An 18849-nucleotide genomic window follows, 5' to 3' on the forward strand; every position below is an offset into this window, starting at 1 on the left:
GCGCACAGAGGTTCGCGCACGAGCATTATGTGACATAGATACGTGATCCTGCTCGTGCGCGATCGCTCGTATCCAGGCCGCGACGCTGCTGCTGCGTACGGACATTTGCAAAAATGTCAAATCTCGGTTTGCCCTCTCCGCAGCCCACCCGCCTCCCTCCGACTTAATTCGTACTAGATTGAAGAGGTGGAGGTGAGCACCTAGTTTAATTAGTTTCAAATACAAGATATCGAACCATCAAGGTAGTTGTCATTTGTACATCTCTTTTACCTATACTTATTTCAGTCCAACCCCCTTTCCCTATACTAGACAGCCACAAAAGCTTGACAATCCCCTCATTTCGAGTATCCGTAAGGGCTTCTACCATTTTTGTACACACATCTTTTTTCCCAATCAGTCTCTTGTAAATAGGAGTAAAAAGCGGATATAATACGTTTCCTGATTTCCTATGTACAGAATATGTCCAGGTTTGGGTGCGTCAATGGTACATGTCTGTTCGTGGTCGGCTCGATAGTGGTGCATTATTTCTCGAAACATCGCAGGATATAGTAGGGAGTTGGCAATATGTTATTCGAAATAAAGCAACTACCGGAAAATCGGATTGGAATATGACTGGGCTTGCAGTTGGGACTTGTCACTATGGGGCCTGAAAACCACTGGATCGGTTCTGGAATTGGGCTTTTCGCCCCCTTTCCTAACCTGCATAACCTTAAATGCAATAGGCAGGTCTTCCCCCGAACCATACCATTCTCTCTTCCCTTAAACCGAATTTACCCTCCTCATTGCCACCTTCTATCTCTCTCTCTCTCTCTCCTCACCCTCTCATTCTGGTTCTTCCTCTCATCCATCAGTGGGCCCCCCCTCGTCCCTGCCGTCGCATTCGACCTCTTCGTATCCGGCGTCAATTCCCCTGGCGTACTTCCCCTCGGCTCATCGTCCCCTTTCCACCACTTCCAGTACATATCCTCGACGATGCGCCGCAACGCCGGCTCATGGTACCTGCACAACACCATCCCCAAGTCGTGTCGCCCCCCCATGTGAATCCGCTGTGTGCAGTCCGGGTAACAGCAGTTGGACCAGAGGAGGTAGCGGCGACGGGGCTTAAATTTGTATGGCCACATTTTAGCTGCTTTTGTGGAGTTATAGGGCGGAGGGAAGGGTTGGTGTGACAGGCGTGTGTGGGCGAAAAGAGAAGCAAATCTAGCAGGGTCGGGCAGTGGTGGGATAGAAATTGTAAGTTGTTCTTGAAAAAAGGCGTCGGGTTTTTGCGGAGGCACAGTGGCGGCGACAACGGTATTATACCGTCGGCTATGTGAATGTAGCGTGGCGCTTGCGGTGTGGAAGAGTAGGAGATAGTAGCTTAGCGCGATCTGAAGTTTTTCGCAGGACTGGTGTTTATTGAATGCTATCTACAAGGCATGGATTCTATCAGCGCTACCCACGGATGAGTTTGAACCATTGTGTCTTGCTTACCTATGTAATCGAACAGCAAACGAGTAGAAGTTGTTGATAGGCGGGAGAAGTAAGCCTATCCGGTTTGCTGATGTTATGTAGCTGGATGCATATGCCCATGTGTGGCGCCACGATAGTAGGGTGTTGTGGCAAACGTTAGAAGGCGCGAGGCGACAATCACGTGGACAGGGTATTCACTTCTGGCTCTATGGGGTGACGGGAGACAACGTAGAAGCCTATCGCACGACCTGGTGAGCGGGAGAGAAATTGAGGTGCGCTGTTGAGTTGGGGGTTTGTAGACTGTCACTGAGCTCCTGCTCCAGAGTATGTCTAAATACATGCCTGGTGCGGTGTGAGTTCCTTCATGTCATGGCTCCTGAGCCTAAGTTTCGGCTCGGCACGTTGTGCACGTTTTTGAGCTCTATTGCTCGGCTGAACCGTGGCAGGCATGTGGGGTGGATAACAATAACGCCGCAATATTATGGACATTTTCACTCCATATAGGTAAAATGCAGTGTGCAAGGTGGCGTATCCGGAGGGAAATTGGATTCCAATCAATGGTCGCTAGGTCTCTGTGGATGCAGCGCCATTCAAAAAAGGAGTATTCAGCGCGGTGAGTTAGGGGGAGAAGGAAGGCAAAATGGGCATCCTTCGAAGCCTCTCCCTGGAGCATACCTTCCATTGCCTCTCTGGCTAAAGCAGGATCACTATCGCACCTTCTCCAAGGCCCTGAGTGTGTTCGGCTTAGACCTTAATATGGCGTACTGCAAGTCATAGCACTATAACCCTCGGACAGTAGTGAACTAACAATTCGCCGGTAAGGAGAGGGGAACTGGAGTAATAGGTCTTGGAGAAAGGGATCCACTCCAAGGTTTGAAGAGTTCCGTCCACATAAGCCCTTTCCATGACTCTCACCCTTCATCGTTTCCACCCCTCCGCCAAGTCTCCTATGAGAAGTGGCCAAAATTTCAATCGATATCGTTTTTTCGGCTTGATGGTGTGGTCCGGACCTTCCACCCACACCAAACAGCGGTTCTACCAGCCTCGAGACTGGGTACAGGAGACCTTTAGCCCGGCCCAACTATTGATGCACCCAAGTCACAAGACGTGCGGGAATATAGAGACTCGTAACTCTTCCAAGGTTCAGCCTCCCTAAGGAGCAAAGCTACGAAGAGACATCAAGGAAGCCTGTTATCCTAACCCTTCGCAGTTGCATGGCACCTACATCTTCCATTAAGAGCTTGGAGGCTTGCTCATACCTTAACTGATTGAAATAATCTGAAGCAAGTTATGTCATATTATTGCGAATTCCAACATCATACTCCCGGAAGTAGTAAAATTCATCCTGCTGTGGCTCTCCCATTTGTTAATCCATCTTCTCGGCGACTCCTACTGCGAAAAATGCACACATTTTAAGGGCCCGGGAAAGAAGCCCCTCGGCAAACGATAGGAAGGTAGACGCAAACCTGAAATGGAAGATGGAGAGAAATGTTGGATGCTCGATGCCAAAGTGGAGCATAGAGAGCGGGGAGGTCAGGAACGATGCAGGCCCTGAAGCGATCGGAAAGAGGCAAATAGTATTGCCTCCTACGAGCGGGTGGCCGATTCTGTTGACAATATCAGCAGAGGGAGTGGATCCAAAGGATAACAGCGCAAACGAGCACCAACAACGTCCTTCGCCGACTTTCGCCCTAACACTCTCGCAGCCCCAAATCAGCTAACCATCCATCCAAGAGTGGATCCTCCAGATTTGCATATGAACCACTCCGCATTGAGCTATCACTGTGACAAGGAAGGAGAAGCGGAAGAGGAGGAAGTTTCTCCTCGAATCGAAAATACATTTTCCTGTCTTCGATGACTTTAGGAGGGACATGCAAATTCTGAAGACTAGCAGGCCATCTCTTGACAAATACAAGTGACTGACACAGCGTAGCGAAAACAGAAATGGGGATTTAGAAAACTTAAGACGACTACATAATTTCATTGGCTAAGAAATGGAGACGAGGAAACAACTAATAGGAAGCAAGGAAACCATAGGGAGATAAGTGTCAAGGTCGGGCATGGGGCTAAAAAATAAGCTCGAGTATCTATTAACATCGATGACCTAAGTCTTAGGAACAAAAAAAGCAAAAGGGTATGGGGGAGTCTGAAAATGCGAGGGAAGGAAAGGCAGAAATCGGTTAAGGGATCGAGAGTGCAGCGAGGAAGTAGTGGTTGGAAACCATCCGATGTGAAAGTTACAGCAGGTCCTCGTATGACATGGACGCACGAAGTCTATAATCTGTCAAATCACCTGCTGGGACTAGGGAGAATGTTGGCAAGTCGTATCGTTCTGCCCTCTTAGGTAAGCGTGAGTAAATCACCCCTGCCTTTTTCTGCAATCGGTGACAAGATGCATTATTTAGAAATGGTTCGCTTAGAAATTCAGCATACCACAAAAGTGAATATATTGTATGCTCGGTGTTGTACTAGTTATAGGAATTTCTGACGATGCATATTTGTCATCCAAACTCATTTCTGACTCTTTCTGACTCCTAATCACATCGACATCATCTCCGGCTGAAACCTCTTGGCAATCCTTTAGACACTTATCGACCAAACTACATCTCTTGATAACGCTAACTCATCGCAAGAAGGACACCGCATGCACGGTCTGATGGCGGCTTCAGAGCCCGTTCTCGATGTGGGTAAATAGTATGCTAACCAAATTGGTATAGGTGAACAATATTGCGAATCGGCCCGTGGCTTTCTGACATACAACCTGAGAGAAGGTGTCAGAAAATGCCTGGCACGTGAATCGAGAGGTCAGAACTAATTACCAAGTACCATTGAGACTGAACAATCTTAGTAGAGATGAAGAGAGATAAATAAGGCTACAATGCTCATCATATATCCATTCTAATTCTAATCCATCAAAATGGCCAATCCACCAACCATTGTTTTCATTCCCGGCTCCTTCTGCCCGCCTTTCTTCTACGATGATAGTATCCAGAAGCCCATCGTCTCAAGGGGCTATGAGATGCACGTCCTCCAGTACCCTTCAATCGGCTATAAACCTAATAGTCTTCCTACTATGGCGGACGACGCGGCCTTCATTTCCGCTGAAGTGGCCAAAGTTGCGGACGAAGGCAAAGATATCGTGCTTGTGGCACACTCGTATGGAGGCATCCCCGCGAGCGAATCAGTTAAGGGTCTTAGTAAAGCCGACAGAAAGAAAGCGGGCAAGAAAGGAGGAGTTGTGAGGCTGGCGTATATGACAGCTTTGGTGCCACTTGTTGGGGGGAATGCAGTAGGGTTGTTAGCGGATGTGCCAAATGAACCGGAGTATATTAAAGTTGGCGAGGCGAGTAGATTCCCTCTCTTTGCCAACAATGCAAATGACCCACCATGAGGAGTGCCATTCGCTAATGCCAGGCAGGATGGATGGATGTACCACGTCGACTTCAACACCAGCGCAGAGCTCATCTTCTCGGACCTTCCGCTAGAGCAAGGCATTGCGCTGGCCAAAAGTTTCCTGAAACACTCGTCCGCAAGTTTTGTTGGCGAGCTTACTTATCCCGGCTACAAGGACGCCCCGGTATCATATCTCTTCTGTGAAGGGGACAAGTGCGTCCCGCCAGCTGTCCAGCAAGCTATGATCGATATGGTGGAAAAGGAGAGTTGCAACAAAGTGGACGTGACAAGGATTAATGCCGACCACGTCCCTAATCAAAGTGCGCCAGCGAGAGTCGTTGATTGGATTATCAAGTGCGTGGAGAAGAGCAAGTAAGAAGGTAGAGAGGGATTGGAAGAAGACGAGGCGGTCCTTGTGACCCTACTTGGCACAGTGTAGGTATTTGGAAACTTGGTTATTTTTTTCCTTAGAGAAATCAAGTCTCTCTTATGCATTCTCACATGGTTTCCTGTATGCTTCCTTCTGAGTAATTAGAAAAACAAATAGCCCCATTTTTCCAAGAATGGCTTCTCAATCTTCCAACCATGTGGATCCCAGGTAGCACAACCAGGTTTGATGGAGAAACTCGGGATAGTGAAAAGGTCGGATAGGAACTCCTCATCGTCTATGATTCCGCCCATGGAAATCATGTTATTCCGCATCTTTGGGAACGGAAACCTATCTATCCAGCGGGCGTGTATAGTGAGGAGTTGCAATGGTGTTGGTTGCAGGGGTACGGGAATGCCCGACGAAACTGGAGAAGACTTTGCTGGCACAGTCGTGCTGCAAGATAAACCTAACATTCGGCCGTTGATATAGAGGGCCCCATAGACTGTTAAGGGATACGGTGGCTGTGCTGTGGGTGACGCGACTTGCGTCGGGTCCAAGTTGCAGAAGCTTATGTCCCCTAGATCGAAAGGAAGCAAACTGCTACTGCATGCCGATTCCGTCTGGTCACAGGCTGTTGTAGATAGCTCGATGGTGTCGTGAGAAACAAGGTTGGGGTCAGCACCTGACACAGGTACATGAAACTGCCCAGCTTGCGTGTCAATGATCCCTCGTGTTTCAGACCCCCGAGGAGTCGGTTTCGCACTATTCTTTGCTTCGCGGAGACGTTTCCCTACAAATTCCGCACCAATTAGCATTAAAAATATGCTCGCATAACGTTCCATAACCCGATAGATCGGGGAATAGTCTCCGGGAAACGTCCTTGTGCTGATCAGGAATGCATTAGAGCGGCCAACCCAGCTAAACTTTCCTGCGTTTTGGAAGAGGCAGAAATAGAATGGTGGTATTTGTTTGATATACTAGCGGTTCATAAGACACTGGTAGGAAAGACTTACGTCGGGCTCTTTGTGCTAGTCGATCTTGTATTTGCTTTCGTTTCTTCGGGTCCTCCACAGCGTGCCAATGATCGTTGTTTGACTTTTCGTGCATGTCCATAGTCACCCTTCTCGCCATTCTAGATGAAAGCGAAGTTGGAATGGTGGAAGTTGCCAGTAAATTCTTAAGAGGTGATGTGAGGAACGTTGATGACAAATGTGAGAGATGACGAAAGTGACCATAGCGACGCTATTTTGAATCGGGTAAGGGCCTCGAAGGAGGAGTATCCCTCAGCTTAGGCAGCCGTGCTTTCTCTAGAATACTTTAATTAAATGTTTAATCAGTAAGACGTCGGTGATTTTATTGCTATCTTTTTGTAGGAAAATGTTCCTACGCCATTCTAAAGGCCATGCAATAGATCAAGAAAGAAAAACTAGTTTGAAGCTCAGTTCAAAACGCGGTTAAACCACAACTCACGACTGTGATAGTGGATAGATATCCTCCAAATTTACTCAAAACAAAGTGTTAACCGAGGGAGAAGTGGTCCCTCGGGAGATATATCGACACCATGAAAGCTAGTATCCACCTTAGGGTTTCTTCTCTGGTGGCCACTAAACTCTATTGGCTGACAGCATGCTTACTATTCCTACTACTTCGACCTTCCCACAGTTGTCTGCTTCGGTTTGCGAGATGGAGGGTTGTACGCGGAGAATGGTTGACGCTGTATCGCAGCAGCGGACGTCAAGGAACACAAAATCGGGTATTCGCCTGCCTCGAAGAAGAAGTTCAATAGAATCAAGGACTGTTTTGAAGGGGGAGTGGAACAGAAACTTGGGCTGACATGGGGACATGGGTCTGGAACGGAAGCTAGCCAAATATATTCAGATCCACCAGAGCGCCGACACGACCATCACGTGTCTTCCACATACCTCAAACTAACAGACTAAATGGGTGCTCTAGACCTTCGAAATCACCTTCCAGTGGGCATATTTGAGTTCTAAAGACCAAAGAACCGAAGAGAAAAGAGGGGTTGGCACAACGATAGCCGGGGGAATCTGCCCAAGTTTTGTAACGGACGGTGCGGAAGTTCGAAACGGTAGCGCATAATGTGGCACAGAAGTAATCAGACTGACACAAGAAGGTTGACATATAAGAACGAAGTTAGTTGGCTGATCTCTGCCAGTATCGACCACGGTATTAGTCTTCCAGATTCGTTCTGTCGACGTCCGCTCATTAAGATCAGCCAACTCTTTTAAGGATATCACCATGCGCCTATCCTTCATTGCTGTCCTACTGTCCGGTGCCATTGCATCTGTGTCCGCCCAGGACTTTCAAAACATTAGTCCATGCACTGTACGTTCTCATCAACACTCGAATTCGATAGGTCCACTTGACGCCTGGCGTACATTTAAAAAAAAAATTGGCTAATCCAAGCAACAGCAAGACTGTTGGAACCAAGCTGCTGCCCAGGCCGGGTGCGATCCTAATAAAGACGACGCATGTCTTTGCGGACCCTTCTTCGACGCTGTTGCTGGCTGCGTTTCAGCAGTTTGCAGTGTACCTGATAATCTCGGTATGGCCTCCTTGATGTGTCCCTTGGGTTGCAAGCTTTGCATTGGATGATAGAAGGGAAGAAAGTTGTATCGATATGCTGACTAGTTGGCTATAGCCGCGCTCGACTTCTTGGATTCGGCATGTCAGTAACCGTGCTGTCTCGTTTTTCAACATGCGCGACTTCAACAAGATAAGCACTTGAGAGGATTAGGATTAGGATAGGACATGATATAGATACCCTGAGCGAGGTCAATGCAGCGCATTTCCCTACCTTTAGACGACGTGCTCATGCATTCAATATTGCCTTCATGTTAATGCCAAGCCAAATATTTGGAGTCAAACGAACGCCTCATCAGGCGAACCCGAGCGAACATCCATGTGCTTTGACTCTGAAAATATGTCAGGAGCTCTCATATAGCAGGTAGAGTCAGAAGGGCCTTCTCTTAGCCATCTTAAGTGCAGAAATAGCATGACTGCTAGTTACACCGCCCACACATTGGAGAACTGGTTCCAGAGAAGCCGCAGAAGCATGTGAAGCATGAATGTCCAACATGTCGCCTTCTTGATGTGACTATGAAGACTTAAGGACCGTGTCTTGCGAGGCCGGTTGTGGGAATCCGCAAAAAATGCTCCTAATGAGTGAGAGTTTGGTCGGTCTGGCCATGTGTGACTAATGATAGTGGTGGTGTCCAAAGATCCCCATTCTTTGGACCTAGAGACTGGAAATCAATGAGAAAGATAATCTAGTCACGCCAGACGCTGGGATTCACCAGCTAAAAGTGGGAAGAAAAGCCACTTCTCTAAATTGTCCCAAAACAAGTAAGAGATAGCTGAGGTGTAGACGCGGGAATATTTATTACATATTGTGAACCCTCTCATAGTAAGAAGCTCCACATCTATTAAGATCTCTGTTTGCTTCATGTCAATCATGACAATCAATAAACGGAGTATGAGCAGGGTGATAGTAGCGGAAGAAAGTATGAAAATGCACTAAGTGAATAGGGTACGAATTAGCTTCGCATGGGCTAGGCGAGAGGTCAATCTCTCGATGGTGTTTTTGTGACACTGCTAAGTAAAAGATCTGCAGCTGATGGGCACAGAAAAGGCCTAAATGATTGTGTCTGTAGGGTAAATGCAACGTCCAGGAAGATGATAGACGACGTTGCGCTATAGTTTGGGAGGGGATCAAGGTGAGCTGTCTGCTGTCAAATCGGATGGAATGATCCACAGTGACAAGGTTAGTCCCAAGTTGATTAGGGTACCCTTCAGCCTTCGACTTTGGACTGCTAATGCGTGGCTTGTCAACATCCGCTTCTAAGCGGATGTCAAAGGACGGCGTGGAAGGCCTGAATCGATCTCCAGTTCTCCGGATGGGTACTTCGAATCGAACTGGCTCTCAGGACTGGTACTGGATCGCGAGAGCTGTGGTTCTCATTTCGGATTTAATTTAAGTTCAGCCATGGCTTGATCGGATCGAATGGATCGTCCTTGAGCGGAAGACAACCTCAACCATGTGCTCGCAGTTGCGGAGGGACCTTTATGGCGTGAGAAATGAAACGAGCTGCGGCTCCGGTTGTCCATGACCGAAGTGCTACCGTAGGGTTCTAATTAGTGCCAACATCATCCGACATCTGGACTTGGGGAAGATGGTGCGGGGCCCCAAAGCTTGATCATAGATCCCTCTCTACTGAATTTCTTTTGACTCGTAAACTGCTTTTTCCCGGGTGTCATGAGGTCAGCCCAATTGCATGAAGGACAGCCGATAGCCAATGGTTGTAAGGAGTTCCATGTTGTCGAGAGACGATGCTGTGATGTCGAAGAAGGTCGTCATAGCCACCGCTATCGGAGGTGCATGAGAATTTTTGTGGGTAGCAGCGGCTATAGCGATCCGATGGGCTCGTTGAAGCGATCGCATTGCATATCAGAAAGCGATAATGGTGTTGGCCAGAAAGGGATGAGACGGTGCGACGGTGAATCCCTTTTCAGGCCTGACTCGAGCGACATATGTGGAAAGAGTCGGAGGAAATTGATGCTTAAGCATTGATAGGTGCGAGTGACGATGGTAAGCGGTGTTTCAACTGGATGTTCATCACAAACGTACCTTGCAGACCTCCAAGCACGCTTCGGCTTGCTCCATGGGGCGAAACCGCTTCCAAAGTCACGATTCAGGGCCGGAATGCTGCGACGTCTCCTTTACTCATGATTTCAACCCGATTTTCTCCGCCCCACGTGCTGAATGGCGGTACCTCCTGCGCTGCGAGATTTCAGTGATAACGGAAGTACCGACCACATGCGGCAGCGAGGTCCCAACACTCCGAGAATTCCCCTGGCCAGCGATGTCTACCAGGCAAAGCTTTTCCAACTAACGTTCCAGGCGGGATTGGCGAGTTGCGTGGTGGAAATAACGCTGCTCCATCAACGCTAGATGTCACAGTAATAATGGAATTATCATGTCAGATCCAGTGAACATGTGCATTCTCTCGTGTCAATATGTGCCACACATAATCTTCGCGTTTGAGATTCTGCTGTATCACCGTCGGGTCCACTGGGGGGCCTATTTTGAGGACGGCATCGCGTCGGGGCTCTCGGCTCGCGCTTCCGTGCGATGTGCTCGACGTGATGGGCGACGAAAGGGGAGAAGACTAAGACCCCCCACACAGCCACCATGGCCGGGAAACGCTGGCAGCGACTGGGGCTCCGGCGCAGGGCAACCGTGGGCGTCGTGATTCGGCAGCGGACCTCGCCTGCTGACGGGATCGCGGCGAGCACATGTCGTGATCTAGACACGACTCCTGAGGGCTAGTAAGTCCATGAGCAGGATTCTGCCTGAGTTTGTTGCCGGTTGCCCTCGGTGGAGATCGCCCACATGCATCTCCCTCTCAGACTCACCGACTGTTGCGGCTTCAGAGCGTCGGAACGGCCCACCTACACATCCACACCCGGCCCGAAAGGAATGCTGCTCGATGTGGCCAGGCTGGCTCTCGGGAACGCCCATGGACGACAACATTGCGCCCTCAACATCATGCACTCGTTGCTTTTGCAGTAGCAGCTGGTCGTCGACGAAACGTGCCAAAAGCTGCCGGTATGGCTCGCCTGGCTTTTTGCTTTACCCCAGGATCGCCAGCTCCAGATTTTCCTTCTTCTCAGCCCCAAACTGACCCCCACATCCCAAATTCCTCCCGCCGCCATCCCAGCTGCCGTGGCACACACCACTCCTCCGAACGCAGCCACTGGATAAAATGACCCAGCACGGCGGATGCGGAGAACCATTGGTCCTCTTCTACGCGCCTTGTTATTCCCAAAATCTAACATGTGTGATCTCTCTCCTGGGAATGGCAGCAAGTGAGGGTAGACCAACGAGGGCATCCCGCTTTCTTCCACGCCTGGTCATGGTCAACCCCCAAGGACGCAGTCCCGGGGCATGAGTGAATGTGTGCCCTCCAGTAGACGCTCGACATTAATGGCACTGGCTCTGGCTCTGGCAACGGACGACGAGTCCTCTAGGCATCGATATGCGCTATGCTACCAGTGAGCGTGCGTGCTCTCCACCGTGCATTTGAATTGGATCATCAACCCTTGCTGGAGGTTGATTGCTTCGCTGCGGCGCCGGACACTGTCTCTCGCGCAGTCACAGTGTTACACACAGCCGCCGTTCGTCTCACCTCACTGCTTGGCCCTGAAACCGTGCAGGCGAGTGTGTGGATGACTTGAGTGAATAACTGTAACGGTTAGGAGGCGTATAACAGGTCCCACGCTCCGCCTCATATCGTGAAGAGTGAAGCACCGCAGACCACAGCGCCAAAAGCAGATGAGAACACCCCGGATTTGCATCGTCATTGCCTGGAACTGCCCAGCGTGCCTGCGAGCGAAGCGCGGAGAAGATTCCTCGATCCTCTGCCTGCTTCTTTCCTGACGCCCTCCCTTATCTCTGTTTCCGTCATCCCCCATCCTCCCCAATTGATCCCCCAACCCAACCCCGGTGTTCCATAAACACCGCCACCGCCTGACAGCACACTCAATCTTCGTCCCCCATCAGTGCCATCACCTCCTCTCAGCCAGCGTGATCAAGTCACGGCTTGATAAGCCCGTTCCATCCCGCTCCCCAACAAAAGGAAGGATACTTCTTCCTGAAGTGTGCCCAGCGGCAGCGACACAGCGCTCCTCCACCGCCTGCCCACGCCCGCAGGACCTCCACAGCCTCGTCACCGTCGGACGTGTTGAGATTGGGTTGCACACCTCAGCATTCACCGCCGGACTTGCCTGCGCGCCTACAGTGCGTGAGTGTGTCCCCAGTAGTCAGCCCGCCCCGAACTGAGGCAGCTGAAGAAATTTCTGTCTGCGTCTTACGTCGGCTTTGCCGTGGGTCGCAGTTCTCCACAATTTCTGGAAGACTTCGGGGGGGCACCAGCAAGAGTTCCGCCGACGATAAAAAATTGTTCGGTCGGATTTCTCCTTATCCTCGGGTGCTCCGCTGGCCCTTAGCCCGCACAGTTGCATCCAGCCTGCCTCACATCATCTTACCCCAACACCACTGCTACCAGGGGAAACCTTACCGGTACCAGCCCTGCGATCGAACTGCCTGCGCCTCGCTGCAGCTGCAGTACTCAGGACATTAATATCGAAAACGCACGGCATACAGCATCCAACGGAGCCAGACAGCCCCAATCTATTGTGAGCCCGAGCGATAGCATCCGCAGCAGTCATCATTGCGACCGGGGTCTGGCCTGATACAACCTCCACGACTCGAGGTTCCGCGTCCGCCCCGTATCTTGTCCCTCGCCCAGAACGCGGACGCCCACCAGCCCACCAGCCCAAAAGAAGCCCGCTCCACGCCCCCTCTGCTTCCCCCTTCGGGCTTGGCCTACGCTGTCTCCTTTTCCCGGCTGATCCTCGTCAACAAAGCTTGTCCTGTGCTCGACGTCGACTTACATTCCCCACGTGCCAAGCCCTTTCCTGCGTCACCGAACTCGGTATTTAAATATTTTCCCACCCCCCCATCCTTCACCCGACTTTTGCTCGCCAACCTAGCCTACCCCAAGCGCCCCGTCCTTGCAGCCGACGGTGCTAATCACATGCAACACTCAACCTCCTCTATAGGTTTTGGCAATCTACTCAACCCAGACACTTCCAACATACAACAACATCGCCCGCACACATCGCCAGTGCCCACTACCACCACCGCCGCTACCTCGGGTATTCAAGCACAAACCCCGATGGCGACAGCTGCAGTGAGCCTCATGGCCCCTCTGCTGCAGAACGCCCAACCTAACCAGGACGACTCACGACAGGATCTCCCCAGGCCATACAAATGCCCACTATGTGAGAAGGCCTTCCACCGCCTGGAGCACCAGACTCGACATATCCGAACGCACACTGGAGAGAAGCCACACGCCTGCACATTCCCAGGATGCTCCAAACGTTTCAGCCGTTCAGACGAACTCACTAGACATTCGCGGATACACAGCAACCCCAACTCAAGACGCGGCAATAAGCAACACGCAGCGGCGGCGGCTGCAGCGGCAGCTGCAGCAGGAATCATGGAGCCTGGATCGTCTATGGCACACATGATGCCTCCTCCATCGAAACCGATCTCTCGCTCTGCACCTAGTTCAAACTTGGGATCTCCAAACGTGTCGCCTCCTCATTCCTTCTCTAATTACTCACCCAACATGACGTCCGACTACTCCTCATACCGGAATGGAGGCAGCAGCAGTAACGGGAACAGCCCCAACGGGTTATCCCGCAACATCGATCTTCTCGCAGATGCCGCATCAAGGCTTGAACAGCGTCACCCAGGGCCCCAGCCATTTTCACCTGCGAACCGACATCTGTCTAGCCACGGACATCCGCACCTGCACCACCCATACCACAACGGTAGTGCACGACTTCCTGGCCTTTCACAGTATGCCTACGCCTCTCAGCCAATGTCCCGGTCCCATTCACATGAAGATGACGACCCATACGCGCACCGGATGACAAAGAAATCAAGGCCCGGCTCTCCGATGTCCACCGCGCCACCATCACCAACGTTCTCTCATGACTCATGCTCCCCAACTCCCGACCACACACCGCTCGCCACGCCAGCTCACTCTCCACGACTTCGACCGCATGGATATAGCATCGACGTCCAGCTCCCACATCTTCGACACCTGTCATTACACCACGTCCCAGCTCTAGCCCCAATGGAGCCCTCAACCAATATGGAGCAGCCCTACGTTCCGAGCCAGTCGTCCGGTCTCAGAATTGGAGACATCATCTCCAAACCAGACGGGGCACAGCGGAAACTTCCAGTCCCTCAAATTCCGAAGGTCGCAGTGCAAGATCTACTGAATAACAGCAGTGGCTTCTCCTCTGGGAATTCTTCTAGTGCCGGCTCCCTTGCCGGAAACGATCTGATGGACCGCTTTTAGAGCGGCTCTTTAAGCGCGGAACGGAGTTTTGGCAGCATTGCTTTTAGGTTTCATGGGTTTGAGCAAGCCAGCGTTGAATTATTATTACCTCGGCACCCTGATGGTCACGGGAAGAGTACTAATGCCCCGAGTTATTAACGAGTTTCATTCTCAGTGTTTTTTCCTCGGTTTCTTGGGTACCCAAACATAGAGAGCTGATTTCCTTTGTCAAAGTTCACTCATACCCCGCGATCCACTAGGATCTTCAGTTGTGTATTACCACCCGACTTTTTCTCTTCGCCTTGTTCCCGCAATCCCAGCTGGCATGCTCGGTTGCGGGTGGGATGATGGCCGCAACTGGCCTTTGGTAGACAGAAATCCTCAGCTCAGCACGTAATTGGAAGACAGCTAATTCCACCCTTACTTTGCCATTACGAGAACGAAAAGCGTGACGTGATTTTGAGACCAAGTGAGGCAACGAGAATGCGCGCAGGGGGTTGTACTGAATGAATCCCAAGGCAGTGGGACGGCGAAGGAGAGGCCCGCAGAAATCTCCCCACCTTTGCTCAACGTCGCAGTTTTCCCCCCCGCAAGACACAACAGAATCATGAGAACATCGTACGTGATTACCCCCAACGCGCTAAATCTCCGCACATCATTTTCGCGGGTTGTCTCAGACCGAACGCAAGCAAGGGTTCTGCAGAGATGCGGTGAGGAATTCCATACCGTCGGGATCTCAATTCTACATTCCAGGCCAACTGCGCAACCACACCCCGTCCTGCTCCTCCAGTGCTGTGTGCGGCTAGAGGGCGTCTCCGTCATTGTCATCAGCCGACGATAAGCCCCCAGCGCCATGCAGCCTCCGCACTTCTGCGCTCCGCAATCGCTCAAGCAAGGTCGCCAGGCACAAGTCGAAGCTAAGGAGCGCGGTCGGCGCGGGAAAATCAATATACCTTCCGAGTTCGGCTCGATGTCACGATCCCCTGCTTGCAAAATATCGACTGTCCTTCCAAGGTAGTTCGGCCTTATCGTCGGCAACCGTCGGGACTTGCGAATGCTGGACAGCCAATGCCTCCGGTGCGGCGCAGTCAAAACACGACAGCTCATCAGCCTGATGCTGTCTCTCGCGCCGTCACTTCACTCACCAACTGCCAGCGCCTGCACCCCAGACCCGACACTCCGCATCATGCGCAGTCATGATCGACCTGCACGCGTGGCTCCGACATCCCTCCAAGATGCTCCACCAAGAGCCGCTGGAGCAAAAACAAGGTAAGTTTAGCGGAAACTCTTCCAGTCGAGGACCGACTGTCGAGTTTGACGGCCCGCCATCGCGTCAGAGCAAAGGGAGAGGTGGCTTTACCTCTCCCCGACAAGCCCGCCTTGTCGTATCGTGGCCCCCGGAGAGCAGCGACCCAAGATATTGTATTGACGACAGGCAAGCCATTTCTCCATATATTCCAGGTTTTCGTCAGGATTACTCGCGCGCGAGTGCTATTATTATCTAGGCCAATTACGACGACAACCACAGTCGTCGCGGAGTTCGAGATTCAGCCAAATCTGACCCCAAACGAGCAGGTAACCCGTCCTATCAGACAGCCAGAGTCAGAAGAGAAGGGGGTCGCAGAGGTCAGGAGGATGACCTTCTCAATTCCTCCTCGTACTCCGTGTAACGCTCGCCACCGGCGCCTCGCGGTGCAGGATGAGGATGAATTCAAATCTAGGCTGAGGTCTCGTGTCAGTCGACCTCGAGCTAGCGATGGCGACACCCTATTCCAAGACAACTCCGAATTATTTCACTTAGTCAGGAGACGTTGCAACAGTTTGCAAAAGATAAGGTCGACCCTCTCCAATAAACTCGTGTCTAACACCGTAGAGAGTCTCATGAGTAATTCTTACCGACATTCCCTCTATGCGGTGATCGTCCTTTGGTATGCCCTCCGGGGCACCAATTGTCGAACCTAGCATCTAGACTCTTGAAATCCAATTCTCAACACTGGGATCAGCTTCCAGCGTCTTGCCTTTGGCTACTGGTTTGCCATGCGTATGTGGGGTCTCTGCACTTCGTCATGGAAATAATGTGCACCCCACCTCGTCTCGTCTCGTCCCGTGGAGAAATGTGCCCCAAGCGGAAGACTGTGCGATTCGTTCCAAGCCGTTGATTTTTAGAACCGGTGTTGATATCCAGGCACTAAGTGGTCCTCGATTGCCTATTCGGGACGCATCGACGATCACTTAAGGCTTGTGGATCCATAGAGTAACTTGTACCGGCCTCACCGGCCATCAAGCATCAATCATCATCACATGCTTATCTACTGTCGACAGATTATCTGTCTTTGGTTCCGACAAGAAAGCTCGTCAGAAGCTTTGGAGATGATACCGAATGGGTCGCAAGGGCCGCGTCTCCGACATGGGGAAACTTAAAACTATGCTGCCTTATCAGATCCACTTTCCCTTCAGTGTACAGCCTATTCACCCTTAACACCTTACGCTTCAACTTCCTGCACTCATTCAACCAAACTTTCGTAGTTAACTGAACCCTCCACAGCATAAACAACAAGATCTTCGAATATGCAGTATCGAATCTTCTCTTTTCATTAAATTCTGACCGCAGTCTACCAGGTTTTTGGTTCTCGGTTCCCGGCACCATCAATCAATCTTTGCAGATCAATAATTAACAATCTTGAGGTACCTCATTCCCAACACGCAGGGCAAAGATAGCTCATGATTGTTCATTTTCAGACGTCTCATCCATGCAAGCTTCAGAGTGGTTACTTACTTTGTCCGCTGACGTCAAAAGCAAGCAGATGTACCTACCGGCTGTTGGGTATCAGAGGGTACACTAGACATTCAAGGTTTGACAGCACTTTGTCTATTCTGCTGTACACAACAAATTTGCGATAACGGAGCCTTGTGCAAACCACAAGCCGCTGTATAATTTCGAAAACTCTGCTTTCGAAACGATATGCGACCTTCAGGCCATGATGGAAGGGGAGGCCTGCGGTCCAACGTGCGCCACCATACCATGGCGGTTTCGCATCTGCGGTGTAATCTACGTGTGCAGTAGATCAGATGCAATCAAGGCAGAAGAAAGATTTTCCTTATCTGAAAGGTGCGCAGTCTCAAGGCACAGACACGGCGTTCATGATAGCGAGAGCTGCACCTCCAAATTGCTTCTTCATATATCCAACGTGGCATCATGGTGCACCTTGTATAACGGCTAAAGAGGCTCGACACGCGCAAGCGGGACAAGGGATATTTCATCGAAGACCCTCCAGAACACGGACTAGAAGAAGTTTAAATTTAGGAAATATGGGTCGTGGATATAGAGGGTTTTGTTGGGATGTTAATCGCTGTGGTGTTCCTTTTCTCCATCATGTGAAGACAAGACGCTATCACAATAAGCTTTTCTTTTTTTTCACGTGTCGAACTCAAGCTCGTCCTCTCTTTTCTCCATAGCCATTTTGCTCATGCGTTGACGGGACCGCGGTCCGACCCAACAAGTCAATTCTTCCTGCAATAGCCGTTGCAGATGTGCGGCTCAAATGTACCTCGGATTTTGTACCGCGCCTTAATGCGGGAAGCGGGAAAATACTTCCGTGTAAGGTACCTGAGCCTCTAAACTTCTCAATACGAGCTTTAAGCTCGAAGAGACGCCTTGTACCACCACAACATTATCAACACTCATATAATTCAAGGGGAATCACGGCTCGGGCGTAACTGTATGCGCTGAGGCAATATGAAAGAACCAGGTTGACGCTGCATTGGCCATTGTCATAGTCGAGATGGTATGGTGGTTGACGTGATCCAGATACATGCGCAGGAAGCACACGAATCTTGTGTCACCAGCCTTTCCAACCGAAGGTCGATAGCTGCGATGACGGATATAACAGATGAGACGTTGATGCTTGTAAGCGAGGCAGACTCGTACTAAACTCGGTTCCTCTTGGTTGGTCTCAACTTACGCTCGTAGGAACATGGTCAAGGCCTTTCCAAATGGCCTTTCCAAATGGTCTTTCCAAATGGCCTTGTCATTACCCTGAAGCAGCATCTTTGCTTAGATGTATCGTGTCGGCCTTTGATTGCGGCGTCTCTTAGTTCGGATCAGTCGGCGACGCCTGTGATACCTCGAGCAACGAACCGGCCAGTGATGAGCAAGACCATTTACCACCATTGAGTAACTCCAAGTCCTCTTACCGGCCATCCATCGTGTCAAGCATCAACTGGCCAGTCCTTCACGCCCCCCCCTCGCCTTCAAAAATGAAACCAATCCGCATCACTTTCCAAATACAAAGCGCTTACGAACTCTGCTCTCTGCAGAAACCTGTTCCTTCCTCCAAGAGACCCAAGTATTTCCAAGGTTTCGAGTAAGGCGGGCCAATACAAGCACTGAACCCACCTCCATTTCTGCTTCCTAACCCCTGTGGCACGACGAGTTCACTCACCCTCATGCCTGCCTGGTGTGGTAACTGCATCCTTCAGAATGCAGATCTAGCGCCATGAACTTCGATCGCTCCGCGCTTTATCTGCTCTCCAGAATCGCGATCTCAAGATCCCTTGTACCCCTTGTCTCACGAGATATTCATATCATCATTGTTAGAACTATATCAGAGCGAATATCCGTATCTGCATTCTGGATACATCCATCTCGCGCATGACATTTTACGACCCTGTCTGAAACAAGGAAACTAACCGACGGAC

General features: G+C 50.7%; 6 protein-coding genes across 6 annotated transcripts; 3 read left to right on the forward strand and 3 right to left on the reverse strand.

Annotated features, from left to right (window-relative positions):
- Positions 1 to 393: 393 nt before the first annotated feature.
- On the reverse strand, positions 394 to 4341 carry BDR25DRAFT_349971 (uncharacterized protein; the record flags this gene model as incomplete). Its single annotated transcript, XM_033694619.1, has 25 exons — positions 394 to 527; positions 587 to 678; positions 741 to 778; positions 819 to 1405; positions 1443 to 1468; positions 1495 to 1540; positions 1585 to 1658; positions 1701 to 1758; positions 1791 to 1884; positions 1940 to 2168; positions 2247 to 2442; positions 2474 to 2502; positions 2535 to 2617; positions 2654 to 2730; positions 2775 to 2830; positions 2862 to 3169; positions 3215 to 3439; positions 3485 to 3539; positions 3572 to 3726; positions 3756 to 3817; positions 3886 to 4011; positions 4076 to 4115; positions 4157 to 4237; positions 4272 to 4286; positions 4330 to 4341. 25 exons carry the CDS (start codon positions 4339 to 4341, stop codon positions 394 to 396), a joined length of 2898 nt encoding a protein of 965 aa, XP_033552525.1.
- An 11-nt stretch (positions 4342 to 4352) lies between these two features.
- Positions 4353 to 5221, forward strand: BDR25DRAFT_278282 (alpha/beta-hydrolase; the record flags this gene model as incomplete). The annotated part of the gene is made up of 2 exons (XM_033687675.1): positions 4353 to 4786; positions 4871 to 5221. The coding sequence occupies exons 1-2, from the start codon at positions 4370 to 4372 to the stop codon at positions 5219 to 5221; spliced, it is 768 nt and encodes a 255-aa protein (XP_033552526.1). The 5' UTR covers positions 4353 to 4369.
- Positions 5222 to 5376: 155 nt separating this feature from the next.
- BDR25DRAFT_211235 (uncharacterized protein) lies at positions 5377 to 6322 on the reverse strand (the record flags this gene model as incomplete). Its single annotated transcript, XM_033684678.1, has 2 exons — positions 5377 to 5916; positions 6212 to 6322. 2 exons carry the CDS (start codon positions 6320 to 6322, stop codon positions 5377 to 5379), a joined length of 651 nt encoding a protein of 216 aa, XP_033552527.1.
- A 1088-nt stretch (positions 6323 to 7410) lies between these two features.
- BDR25DRAFT_300698 (uncharacterized protein) lies at positions 7411 to 8010 on the forward strand. The gene is made up of 3 exons (XM_033689422.1): positions 7411 to 7561; positions 7649 to 7781; positions 7878 to 8010. The coding sequence occupies exons 1-3, from the start codon at positions 7475 to 7477 to the stop codon at positions 7910 to 7912; spliced, it is 255 nt and encodes an 84-aa protein (XP_033552528.1). The 5' UTR covers positions 7411 to 7474; the 3' UTR covers positions 7913 to 8010.
- A 2628-nt stretch (positions 8011 to 10638) lies between these two features.
- BDR25DRAFT_87831 (uncharacterized protein) lies at positions 10639 to 11238 on the reverse strand. Its single transcript, XM_033699186.1, has one exon. It carries the CDS (start codon positions 11126 to 11128, stop codon positions 10688 to 10690), a length of 441 nt encoding a protein of 146 aa, XP_033552529.1. The 5' UTR covers positions 11129 to 11238; the 3' UTR covers positions 10639 to 10687.
- A 1513-nt stretch (positions 11239 to 12751) lies between these two features.
- Positions 12752 to 14294, forward strand: BDR25DRAFT_87840 (uncharacterized protein). The gene has a single exon (XM_033699187.1). It carries the CDS (start codon positions 12835 to 12837, stop codon positions 14170 to 14172), a length of 1338 nt encoding a protein of 445 aa, XP_033552530.1. The 5' UTR covers positions 12752 to 12834; the 3' UTR covers positions 14173 to 14294.
- Positions 14295 to 18849: the final 4555 nt, after the last annotated feature.

Source organism: Lindgomyces ingoldianus (assembly GCF_010093535.1).
Source record: "Lindgomyces ingoldianus strain ATCC 200398 unplaced genomic scaffold BDR25scaffold_4, whole genome shotgun sequence".
In the NCBI taxonomy this organism is placed as follows: domain Eukaryota; kingdom Fungi; phylum Ascomycota; class Dothideomycetes; order Pleosporales; family Lindgomycetaceae; genus Lindgomyces; species Lindgomyces ingoldianus.

Coding starts and splice junctions, on each gene's coding strand:
- BDR25DRAFT_87831 (XM_033699186.1), bottom strand. CDS start 11,128: ATGCCCTCGTTGGTCTACCCTCACTTGCTGCCATTCCCAGGAGAGAGA.
- BDR25DRAFT_87840 (XM_033699187.1), top strand. CDS start 12,835: ATGCAACACTCAACCTCCTCTATAGGTTTTGGCAATCTACTCAACCCA.
- BDR25DRAFT_300698 (XM_033689422.1), top strand. CDS start 7,475: ATGCGCCTATCCTTCATTGCTGTCCTACTGTCCGGTGCCATTGCATCT. Junction 7,562..7,648: donor AAAACATTAGTCCATGCACT/GTACGTTCTCAT, acceptor TCCAAGCAACAG/CAAGACTGTTGGAACCAAGC. Junction 7,782..7,877: donor CAGTGTACCTGATAATCTCG/GTATGGCCTCCT, acceptor AGTTGGCTATAG/CCGCGCTCGACTTCTTGGAT.